The sequence below is a fragment of the Dipodomys spectabilis genome, unplaced genomic scaffold, assembly GCF_019054845.1.
Source record: "Dipodomys spectabilis isolate Male_0828 unplaced genomic scaffold, ASM1905484v1 ptg000163l, whole genome shotgun sequence".
NCBI lineage: Eukaryota > Metazoa > Chordata > Mammalia > Rodentia > Heteromyidae > Dipodomys > Dipodomys spectabilis.
The window spans coordinates 8234923-8247706 of record NW_024870840.1 but is presented as its reverse complement, the minus strand read 5'-3'; the positions used below and the strand labels follow the sequence as shown (position 1 = coordinate 8247706).

Here is a 12784-nt window from a genome sequence, read left to right as displayed (position 1 = left end):
ACTACTTAGCTTTTCTTTTAATTTGATTTAGTTTGATTCTTTGATTTTAATTAATTTATGGGCCAAAGTAAATAGTCAATATTTTTCAGCAAAAGTAGTTTTAAGTACCCGTTCCAATCTTTATTATTCTTCATTACCCCAATGAAAATTGACTGTAAAATCATCACCCATATGATATTACTATCCCTCTCCAGACTATTCTGATTAGGGATAACATAACAGAGGTGCTATCTACAGAACACTTTTTTTTTTTCCCTTGGTTGGTTGTGGGGCTTGAACTTTGGGCTTGGGCGCTGTCCCTGCGCTCTTCAGCTTAAGGTGAGCACTCTACCGCTTGAGCCACAGTGCCACTTCTGGTTTTCTAGTGGCTTTTATTGGAGATAAGAGTCTCACAGACTTTCCTGCCCGGGCTGGCTTTGAACCGAGATCCTCAGATCTCAGCCTCCTGAGTAGCTAGGATTACAGGTGTGAGTCACTGGTGCCCGGCTCAGAACCTATTTTAATAGGACTTCAATTGCATTGTTTTTGCAGTTTCGATTTATTCAGTGGAGTTTCCTATGACTTATTAATGCTTGCAGTGTCATGAAAACTCCCCTAGGAGGCATCAGAATTTCCAGTGTGCAGATAGGAAAGTTGTACATGGAAGCAATGAATATATAAAAGCATCCTCTGCCCCTACTTGCTGTGAACTCATTCATGTCAGCAGAAGGAAATTGGGACCAATCTTCCCTTTACTGTTTACCCTCAGAACTGCCTGGCTTCTCCAGGAGTTTAAACTAGCTTCTATTCTGAAAAGCTCTTAAAGGACAAGTTAGTTTGGGATATACCCATCATTTCATTTAGTGTCACCCTAGAGAGACTTGGTCAAAATGTGCCCCTCAAATTCACACTCCAATGTCATATAAAAGGATAGGTCAGTAATTAATTGGGGGACTCTAGAGTCAAACTGGTAGAGTTTGTGACCTTGGGAGAATGACTAAGACCTTTGGGCCTCAGTTTACTCATTTGTGAAATTGTCTAACAGTAATTATACTCACCTTATAGGATTTTGTGTGTGTGTGTGTGAACAAATTAGCTAGTATTTATACAATGCCTAGGATAGTGTAAAGCAATGCTGTATTACTATTACTATTGTTGTTATTTCTCATCATCTCCATGACCCTCATATCCCTCAGGCTTCCAGTCCATCTCCTGGAGACACTAGGTATGAGTTAATACATCCTCTACAGGAAGTACTGTGAACAAAGCTGAATGTGATAAACAGTTGAAAGGATCTTGTTCACACTTCAAATGCAAAACTAGCTGGTGGCCTTCTTAGTAGTTTTTTAAAATGGGACTGATCTCAATAACTTAAATTCTCAATGCTCCTCTAAGTAAATATCAGCAGAATGAAAAACTAGCACATATTTACTGAAAATCTTCTATAGGTCAGTTATTGAGAATTCAAAGAAATTGACATTTCTTCTCTGAAAGTTTACAATCCACTGGAGAGAGGCAGATAAGCACTTGATTCCCATACAGAATGCTAAAAGCTTAACACTTTCTTACAAAATTTGCATTGGCTCCATTCATGCTTTTTTTTTTCCCCAGATCTGTCAGTCAGAGCAGGCTCTTGGCAAATTAGTGAAGTAGCCATAGTTTGTCTTTGGCTCTTTCCTTCTCTGCCTTAGGACATTCCCTTTGTCTATGCCAGCAAGTCCCTTCCTCCTTCAGACTATTCTGAGTCCAGTTGTAGGACTGAGAACAGATGGTGATAATGGCTGCTGATACGTTTTATGCCCCACCTGAGGGTAAGGGCATTTTTGTGAAGATCTCCTGAACCAGAGAAATTATTAGAACTAAAGAAAGGAATTGTTACAAAAAGAACTTCAGGTTACCTGCAGCTGGCCAACTTTTATTCTGTAGTCCTAACTGCTTTTGTCCTACACCTATCTATATTTTACTGACCACGCTACCCCCCCCCCCCTTGGTCATAATGCTTGAATTTAAGTCCTGAACACTATTCCTGAGCTGTTTTGCTCAAGACTAGTGCTATATTTGAGCCACAGCTCCACTTCTGGTTTTTTGGTGATTGGAGGTAAGAGCAGCATAGAGTGTCTTGCTGGATTGGCTTCAGACCGTGATCCTCAGATGTCAGCCTCCTGAGTAACTACAATTACAGGTGTGAGCCACCAGGCTGACCATGCTTTCTGATAAGAGCTGTTTTCTCTAGTGTTCCATTATAGACCAAAGAATAAAATTCAAGGTTTTAATTTTTGCTTGCCTTCTTCCTATCTAGATTATTGGGCAAGAGTTGGAATACTTGGCCTTTAATCTGTTTTGCCTCATTCTGACAGAATGTTTCATGGCCCATTTTCATCAAACTCAATTATTGTGCTTCATCTTCACAAGCAGAACTTTTACTTTGGTTAAATTAAAACACATAAATATTTGTTGGGCAAAGGTCATGTTTATTAATGAAAAGACATGTTTTCCCCACAATGCTTTCTATTCATACGTTTTTGAGGTAGTATTGTTGTGCATGTTTTGGTCCTGAACAAGAAGAGCAAGATCTAACACATTAACTTGTTATTAGAATTTATCTCTTTTCATGCATAAGAAATTCATTCTTTTAGAAGTTAATCCTTTTTCTCTAAAGGGAACGTACTATCTCCTTAGGAATCTGTTTTTACTTTCATTTGGTCTAACATTGCTACATAGCATTGTTGTACTTTCTAAATCATTTTTTAAGCTACACAGAAGCCCACTAGTTGTTGCCGCTGTCCCCATGTGGGCCCTTTCCTCTGCCTCATACAATAAACACTGTTTATAGCCTGTTTTTACAAAACTTTTTTTAAAGTTTTCAATGAGAATGAGAAAGAATATTTGTTTTCCATTGGAATTCAAAGTTGCATGATAATGAATGAAAATAAAGTCAGGTAAATGTGAACAATAATGATACAAGGTGATCATTTCACTTATGAAATCCATAAATTTCTGAATACTAAGCTAAAAAAACATCTTATTTCCCACCTCCTTTTGTTATCATTTTTAGTAAGACTTAAACAACAAGAGAGTCAAACACCAGTTGTTGCCATCTTTCTTGGAAAGCAGCTGGAAAGCAAATTTTTACCAGATTTCCCTTAGAGAATCTAGCTAACATGAATCTGCCAATACTTTTCTTGCTTTCTGCTTTGAAATTCCATTGTGGTGAATATGTGGGGGAGCATCACCACCAGATGACAAAGTACATCTTTATGTGAGAGGAGGAACTAGAATAATACTTAGTCTGAGATTAGCCACAAACAATGGGAACCATGAAGTAGGGAAGAAAGCAGAAAGAAAAAAAATGAATGAAGTACAATTTTCGTTTAATTATTACCAGTATATAGAAAAATAAAAGTCTATCTTCAGAGACTGTTAGTATTTATTTATCTTTCTGTTTGTGTCACATTGGGAAAGAAGAAACATTGTGTGACTCTCCCTTGTTTGATGTCAGATAATTCTGGAACATTCTGCACTGCTGAGAAAGCAAGAGGAGCTATCTCTGTTATTCATATCTTTTCTAGTACAAAGAATTGTAGATAGTTGGCTGTAACATAATAGTATCCAAAGTACATAAAAGAAGTCCTTAAAATCACAGAACCTTAGGACTCAAAAGCACCATGAAGACTGCCTAAGCTCATCATCCATCCAATATTTAAATATTCTGCAACATCCTGATAAGTGAATATCCATCGCACAAGCTTGATGCTATCTGTAACCACATTCTCACAAACTCTTGTCATGGTCACTGTCCTGAATGACATGATATCTGACTACCAAAAGTCTTCTGTCCTGACAGGAACAACAATGAAAAACTTTTGTAGGCAAGTCCTGAATATCTCCCAATGATGGGATATAAAAGATAATAATTTCTTCATCTTTCTCCCATTTAAATTCTTTTTTTTGGGGGGGGGGGTGGTTGTGGGGCTTGAACTCTGGGCCTGGGCTCTGTCCCTCAGCTCTTCAGCTCAAAGCAAGCACTCTACCACTTGAGCTACAGCACCACTTCCGGTTTTTCTAGTGGTTTATTGGAGATAGGAGTCTCACGGTCTCTCCTGCCTATGCTGGCTTTGAACCATGATCCTCAGATCTCAGCCTCCTGAGTAGCTAGGATTACAGGCGTGAGCCACCGGCGCCCGGCTTCCCATTTAAATTCTTATGTCAATAGCTTCAAGTATAAAGAAATACTATTTTCCTTTATCTCTATTTTGCTTGAACATATAATAAAGTTCTGACAAAGCTGCATAGATCTAAGTATGCATAGATCTAAGTGAACGTACTGTCTCAGCAATTTCTTCAATAATTTCAAAGCTTGTAAGAGACCCTTTGTTAGCCCAAACACCCTTTCTAGAAGATAAATGCGCTGCAAAAGACTAGCAAAATAGAGTAATATCAATAGAAAATAAACTCAAGAAATTATAACTATGAAAACGACATCAAAACAGAAAAGTATTCTTAGAATTAACGAGGTGTTTCTGAACTATTTCAATATCCAGAATATGTCTTAGGTAATTCATACTTGTAGTTTCATTGTTAACTTTTCTTATTTTCCAATTAGACAACCAAATACCACTCTTCTTTAACTAAATATTAAGCATATGACCCCATTTTCCTGTTCTTTACCTAGTTTTTGTTTCTGTACTCAACAAGAGCTCACTCTGTTTAACTTCTAAGTTTTTTTCAATGAAGTCCTAGTTTTACTTGCACATTTTTCACGAGCATCAAATAGTAGGTGATCTTTCAAGCTTGAACAGCAACAGTTGTATCGCTGAGGAAGGATTTCTTATTTCAAACTGTGTAGGTAATGATTTACAGCTATTTTTGGTAATTCTCAAAATGACAGCTCCTTGAATTTTTCTGTATGCAGAAAAATTTGCTGGAATAGCATCTTTCAGACCCTGGGAGGTTCATCCCAATTCTTCAAATGTGGGAGCAAGAGAATGCTCTAAAATCCTTATTCCAAAGGGAATTGACCACTTCAACATTATCTTGTGATACATGTGAATGTTTGAGATGTTACCCCAAATACCTGTGACCTCTTGAGGCCTGAAATTTGTGGGACAAGATGAACCTATGAGTGGAATGAAATTACTAACAGTCCTTGGACATCCTTAGACCAAACCTAATAAATTGAAGCTATGACAGCAGTTGATTTCCTCTAAAGAAAACTAACAATATTCTTCAACATCTATCTTCATATAGCCCTCAATAAATAGTAGCCTAAAGTACAACAGATAGAAGAGGGCAGTAAACAATAATTAATGAACAACCTTTTGAGATTCTGAATGTTATTTTAAAAATACATGTGGGTACCATCTGCTATTGGGAAAGGAAGATGTAGAGAAGAAACAGTAAAAGGGGAAAGGGAAGGAAGATCATAATAGGCAAGATAGGCAAAAAGTAGAATTTTGCTTTGGAATGAAGAAAAGTAAGTATATCTACATACTTTTTGATAATTTCCGTACTCAAAACTCTTCAGTTGATCAACATCGTCTACAGGATAAATTCTGACCTCTTGAGACTGAAGTTTAGAGATCTGGACAGAACTTATGTCTCCATTGCATACATCTGATTTATTGATTATCCTTTGAATATTCCTTTTGTGTTCTTCTTACCTTTACTCCCTAAAGACAATCCTATATACCCATCATGACACAGCCTCAGAGACTAAGTTTTCTGTATGAGGCACTTATTGGCCTTTATCTTTAGCATATTCACTTAATACTTCTTAACAGTACTTCTTCTTTCCTTCCTTTTTTTTCCTTCCCTTTCCACCCCTGCTTCCTCTTCTCCTCCCTTTTCCTCCTCCTTTCCTTTTCCTTCCCTTCCTTAGTGTCATATGTCCTATAGTCAAGAAAAAAGCATTACTTATCTTTTTAATTAATAACAAGACAGACTAGCTAGGGGATCTTATTTTCCTGCTAGCTAACTTCTTCAGGAAAGTGAACAAATGTCAATGGCTAAAGCCAACCAATGGGATGAGATTGTGGGAAGAATGCCCTTCTTGGCCTCATTTGTCTCACAGCTCTCAATGTTGTTTGCAGGTCCATGGGAAGTGCATGTGTAAGCACAATACAGCAGGCAGCAACTGCCAGCACTGCGCACCCTTATACAATGACAGGCCCTGGGAGGCAGCTGATGGAAAAACAGGGGCTCCTAATGAGTGCAGAAGTAAGTAACAAGATCATAATACTCAAATGCCTTCTTGTAGTAGAAACTTGCCTGTGAACCCATTGTTATCTCTAAAAACAAAATATGAAGTAATGGGTGTCAGAGACTGTAACTTATACAATCACCACTATTATTTCTTCAAGCATTGGTAATAGTTTGCAAAGATGCTAATAGGATTGATTTGCCAAGAAGATGTTATCTATTTGCTCAGATACTTTGTGGCACCTAAATAAGTACTCTCCTTGAGAACTTGATATAATGGAACCCTGAGAGACGTAAGAGCAACTAAGGACTATAGGTGAGCTCTGGAACTCTAAAGAAAATGGTTATTTTTAATTTAGTTCTCAGAACAAGTCAATGAAGCAAGTAGTGTTCATCCCATTTTTGAGACCTGGAAACTAAAGCTCATTAAGTGCCTTGCCAAAGTTAATAAATGAAACAGTCAGGAATTGTTGATCCCAAGTCTTAAGACTCCAGTTAGATAACTTTTCCCATAATATCATCATGTTTTCTTTTCACTTAATATGCTTGTAATGATGGATCAGATTTGAAATTAAATCACTAAGAATGAGATTTTTTTTTAAATAGGACTAACTCTGGGTTTGAGATTAGAGATTAGATAGGCAAGTAAAAAACATTCGAATACAAACTACTTTTCTATTTGCAATTTTAAATGTTGAGAGAAATTCACATGTCCTTAGTAATGTTTATATTCATAAGCTTCATTTTTTATAAGGACTTTTAAAGACAAGTACCATGGGTGAAGTTGTGAGAAATCTCTTACCGTGCATAATTTCGAGTCAAATTGATTTATTTCATTTCTAGGAAATGTAAAGGATTTCCTCAAAGCATGAATCTTAAATTATCTTACAATACATGTTTTTAAAGATATGAATCTGGTCAAAATATCATAACACATCAAGGAAACAATGAAAAACAATAGCATAAATATTTTCAAATACAGTTGACATCCACAAAAAGTCTAGATTCTTACTATAAATCAGTCATCAAGAGAATCTAAAGTATTTCTCTAAAATTCCTGGAGTGCCATTCTGATCCTTTCTTCAGAAGTCTATTTCATATCTAAAATATACATAGAACAGAGAGACAAACCACTTGATGCTACTGACTGATGATCTTAGAAATGCCATTGAGCACCAGGCACTGGTGGCTCACGCCTATAATCCCAGCTACTCAGGAGGTTGAGATCTGAGGATCATGGTTAAAAGCCAGCCCAGACAGGAAAGTCCACCAGACTGTTCTCTTCAATAAACTATTCAGAAAAGACCAAAAGTGGAGCTGTGGCTAAAGTGCTGGAGCATTAACCTTAAGCCAAAGAAGCTCAGGGACAGTGCCCAGGCCCTGAGTTCAAGCTCCAGGACCAGTACAAAAACAAGCAAACAGAAATGCAACTGAGCAATGATTACATAACACAACAAGCCTCTTCTGTAAGAAAGTGAGGTGTTTAGAGCTAATTGCCTTATAGTCACCAAAATGAGAACAGTTGGGGTGCAGTACTCTGTAGAAGAGTAGTCATGCCTGTCCCCCAGACATTTCTTTCCAGGCTCTTGAGTGAACATGAATTCTGCCTTGGATCTTCCATATAATTTGTCATTTTCAAATAATGCCAGATAGCCTTGGCTTTTCTTAGCAAGGTCAGGAGACCCACAGTGATGACCCTTGGGAAATAGCAAGACTGCAAGTAGTGAAATGTTACCATCAAAAAGGGAATAGAGCTGGGTGTTGGTGGCTCATGCCTGTAATCCTAGGTACTCAGGAGGCTGAGATCTGAGGAACATGGTTTGAAGCCAACCCACGCATAAAAGTCCTCATGAGACTCTTATCTCCAATTAACTACTCAAAAACCAGAAGTGGAGCTTTTCTTGAGCAAAAGAGCTCAGGGACAGCGCCCAGACCCTGAGTTCAAGCCCCACAACCAACAGAAGGAAAAAAAAAGAGCAAATAGAAATTATGGCTACTTACTCATAGTCTTTCCAAAATACAGTTTCAAGACAACCAGACTAACCCTGCCTGAATAAACAAATTATACTTTGTTAACTTCCCTGCATATCCTAACACTAACTTTTTTACCCTATTGAGTAGTAATCTATTAAAGGCAAGGGAAACAAGATAATGAGTATGGAGAAGCTAGACTTCTCATCATGTTCCTTTTTACATTTTTATTCCTATACTGTATACACTATTCACAAGCTATAAATATGATTAATAGGAGAAGGTATCTTATCCTATTTTTAATTCCTTGTGTCCTTCCTTTGCTTCTTTTCTGCAGCCTGCAAATGCAATGGGCATGCTGATACCTGTCACTTTGACATCAGTGTGTGGGAGGCATCAGGGAATCGCAGCGGGGGTGTCTGCAACAACTGCCAGCACAACACGGAAGGTCAGCACTGCCAGCGCTGTAAGCCCGGCTTCTACCGTGACCTCCGCAGACCCTTCTCTGCTCCAGATGCTTGCAAAGGTAAGTGAGCTCATGAGCCCTAGAATAAAGGGTGTTTTATACAAAAGAGATGAGTCATTCCTTCCTTCACTTTCCTGGTCCACAGGAGAGAGGTCATGAAATTCTCAGATAAGAGATATCAGTTTTATTTCTCCATTGATAAGGGATAAGAATTTTCAACCCAATTAGGCAAAAACAGTACACTATTCATGAAGTAAAATCATTGAAATAAAATCCATGAAGTAAAATAATTTTTTGTAGCATCACATTTGAGGGAACAAGATGATGAATAAAAGAGAAAAAAGAAAACAGCAGCCAATAGGTATAATCCTGTAATCCTAACTACTCAGGGGGCTGAGATCTAAGGACTATGGCTCCAAGCCAGCCCAATAAAGTAGTTTATCTCCAATAAACTACTCAGAAAAAAAAAGCCAGAAGTGGCACTTTGCTAGCCTTGTGCAAAAGGAGTTCAGGGATAGCATCCAGGCCCTGAATTCAAATGCAGCAAAGAGAAAAAGAGAGAGACAGAGAGACAGAGAGGTAGGGGCAGAGGGGGGAAGAAAGAGGGGGAGAGGGAGGAAGAGAGAGAGAAAGAGAAAAGAGAAAGTTTTAAGAGGATCTGAGGATTAAAGAAAAGTGAATAAAAATTAGATAATATATGGAATGGAATTAATAAAAGAGTGCTTATATGCAACTGGGTTATCCTACCATTGTTTTCTATGAGGAACTTGGACATCTTAAATACCCCACAGGTTTTGGTTTCAATATGAATGTACTTTGGTTGACACTGCTCCTAGGCCTCCCTGTGGCTTAACTAATTTGGAGTCTACCAGTAATTTCATGCTCTCCCCACATACACTAAACTCTTACAGAATGGGTACAGCTTTTTTGTTGGCATAACTCCAAGAAAAAGTTTATTTTTAAAAAGAACAGATTTTAAGGGATCCACCTAATCATATGCATGGTCTGCTACACATGACTATGAAGAGTGAAAGCAGAGGTTGACTGATGTTGAATGGATAAACAGCTCAAATAACTACATTGGTATTTACATGTCTACCAGCCGGGAAATTATAAGACAACAGAAACAACTCAGGGGTACAAATAGAGATTGATTATCGTGCTCTTCCTTTTCCTATCAAGGAAACCATGTTCTAACCCCAAAATGGGGACAGGAAGAGAGCGATACAATGGAAAATGAACATTAAAAATCCTTGAGTTTGTGGCCTGTTTTGTTTTTAAAAGAAAAACCGAACATTGCTCTTTAAAGCTACACATTTTTTGGAAGTGGCACTGTGGCTCAAATGCTAGAGTGCTTGCCTTGAGCTGAAGAGCTGAGGGACAGTACCCAGGTTGTTCAAGCCACACATTTTTAACTTCACAGAGGAGAAAGTAATGGCTTCTGAATTCCACAAAGGGAGTATGAAGTAACATGAGTTAGGGATGCTCCCAGCAAGAGAACCACCAGTGCTAAAAAAAGGAATGGAAAAAAGAATAGACACAAAGGTAAGAATGAGCAGGGAGGGCACCACAGCAGTATGAACATAACAGTGGCAAAGCATGAGTGGTTGGCTAGAGTTGTCTGACATCTCAGCAAACGAACAAGGGTAATTCACGCATTGACCTACCCAAAGTAGTTGAAAACCAGTCAATATCCTTCATTTGGTATAACTGACTGGGACCGCCAAGTGGATATTTACAGGTTATATTCAAGTTATCAGAAAACCAAAACCATTGCAATATACTCATCAGCACCATATGAAGACATTCTAGAAACAAGTACACAAAAACCCTGAAACATAATAATGTAATTGTAATATATTTTTCTGGATGAGCTCCTCAGCTTCTTGTCTTGAGATTACCTACACGTGGGCTACTGAAAGACTTAAAATTACAAACTACTAATAAGTCACATTGCTAATCACTCCTAGTATGGGTTTCCTTACTGGTACCTTCGTACAGAAAACTACTCTGGTCCTTTTCTTTCCTTTTCTGAGCCTGCACTTGATCTCAACACTTGGTAGCAATCCAATTCTTCTATCTAAATATTCTCCATAGTATATTGCTTGATTGGTAATATATTTGACATTTTGTTGTCTAGTAATATTTGCATATCACTAATTCCTTAGCAAATATATCCATGTATTGTTTTTAGTTATTAACTCTGATAATAAAGTTTATTAAATATAAGTTAATAAAACTAACATATATTTAGTACTTACAATGTAACACGTTTGTGCAAGGTACTGATGGAGATATTGCTAAAACTTTTTTCCTTATTAATTTCACGAGTTTGAGGCCAATTTAGGCTTCCTAGTGATATCCTGTTAGAAAGGGCAGGGGAGCAAAGGGGATGTGAAGTAAGGAGAACAGAAACAGAGAATAAGAACAAAACCCAAGCATAGTAACACAGGCCTATAATCCTAGCAGTGGAGATGAGGCAGGTGGATCACAAGTTTGAGGGAAGCCTGAACTACATAAAGAAAAGTAAGTTGATATTTTTTAAAAAATTAAACTATTTCAGTGTGTGGTTCCATCACCAACATTCACAATGTTATTTAAAATAATAATTTTATTATATTTGTCCTACTGTTCTTAACAGGGCAGAAAAGTAACTACTCCTCAGTTTGGTCCACAGACTAGCCTCATTGCATGTCTGGTTGTTTAGAAATGTACAAACTGTGATTTCAAGGCAGACCTACAACATCAAATATGCACCTTAACAAAATTCTCACATCCAATGTTGAGAATGCTGTAGGCTGCTTTTCAACAAAGATTAAAAGCATTTGAGCCAGGTATGTTGGCTCACGGCTATAATCTGAGCTACTCAGGAGATTGAGATTTTAGGACTATGGTTCAAAGCCAGCCTGGGCAGGAAAGTCTGTGAAACTCTTATCTCTATTAAGCACCAAAATGCTAGAGCTATAGCTTCAGTGGCAGTGCTAACCTTGAGTACAGAAACTCATGGATGGTGCTAAAGCCCAGAGTTCAAGCCAAGCCCCGGGACCAGCACATTAAAAAAAAAAATTAGCACTTATTCAAGAATTAAATTGTTTAACTACTTTGTTCACTTGAACACCATAGTTAACCAGGCATCCAACAGATTTTGGTAGGAATTACATGTCTCTAAATTTAGGATATGATAAATTAATCACAAGTTGCTTTACTTCAGGATTTCTCAGGGCCTAATTTGTTGATAGACATCATAAATCTCATTTTGTGACCATATTTATATGAAGATTTCGTCTGAAGAGACATTTTCTAGAAGGTTCTGCATATTGATTTCTAATATCCATGTATTAGAGGCTACAGTTATATAATAAAGAAATTAATAAATCTTATGTTTCTGACAATAAAATAATGACATAGTATTAACTAGCCCTGAGCAATCTCCAGTCTGTATCTTCTCTAGACTTGGAACTACTGAAAATCTGAAGAAGCAGCCCAGAAAAATGTAAAGTATATGTTACAGCTTATTTTAATGTAGAAAACATTTAGAGTGTCTCCTTTTTATCAGACACTGAGTTGTACATGGTATCTGTTCAAATGATAAGGTCTTCCCTAAAAGATCTTACATTCTACATTGGGAGAATTTGACAGTAGTAGATTATTTCAGTGCAATAAGGTGGTAATAATGATGAATAATAGAACAATAATGACTATTATACTAGAATACATTTGCAGATGAATATTGTTTTCTTTCAATGTCCAAAGGACAATTAACTCATTCCAGTTTTGTTGGTGCTTTGATATAAAAACTATTGTGATCCTCACTCTACAGAAAGTCAGTATCACTGAAAAGATACCGAGTGCCTTAAAGAGAGTATGGAGGTGGGTGGGACAGTTTAAAGGACTTCCTTGAGGAAATTTACCAAATATTTCTTTGAGAGATGCTTTTTTTTCCCCAAAAGTACTGAAACATAAAGCTTGTACAGCTTTTCAATCTAAGTGGTACTTTTGCTGCTTTTAATGAGTTGATCTAGAAAATAAAATGAATTAATGATACATTTTATTTAGGCCTATTAATGTATTCAACAAATATAACGATATACAACTTGGGAATCAGTTTTAGGTAGTTTCCCACTAAATAAGCCAAGAACTTACTGTCCTATTCATAGTCTAGAGTGTTTT

General features: G+C 37.3%; 1 protein-coding gene across 1 annotated transcript in view; it reads left to right on the top strand.

The window, feature by feature from the left end:
* Ntn4 (netrin 4) overlaps positions 1-12784 on the top strand; it is a 97858-nt gene that overhangs the window by 52536 nt on the left and 32538 nt on the right. Inside the window, exons 4-5 of the mRNA XM_042693191.1 lie at positions 6069-6195; positions 8486-8674. Coding sequence (XP_042549125.1) covers positions 6069-6195; positions 8486-8674 — 316 coding nt within the window. The remainder of the gene's footprint in view (positions 1-6068; positions 6196-8485; positions 8675-12784) is intronic.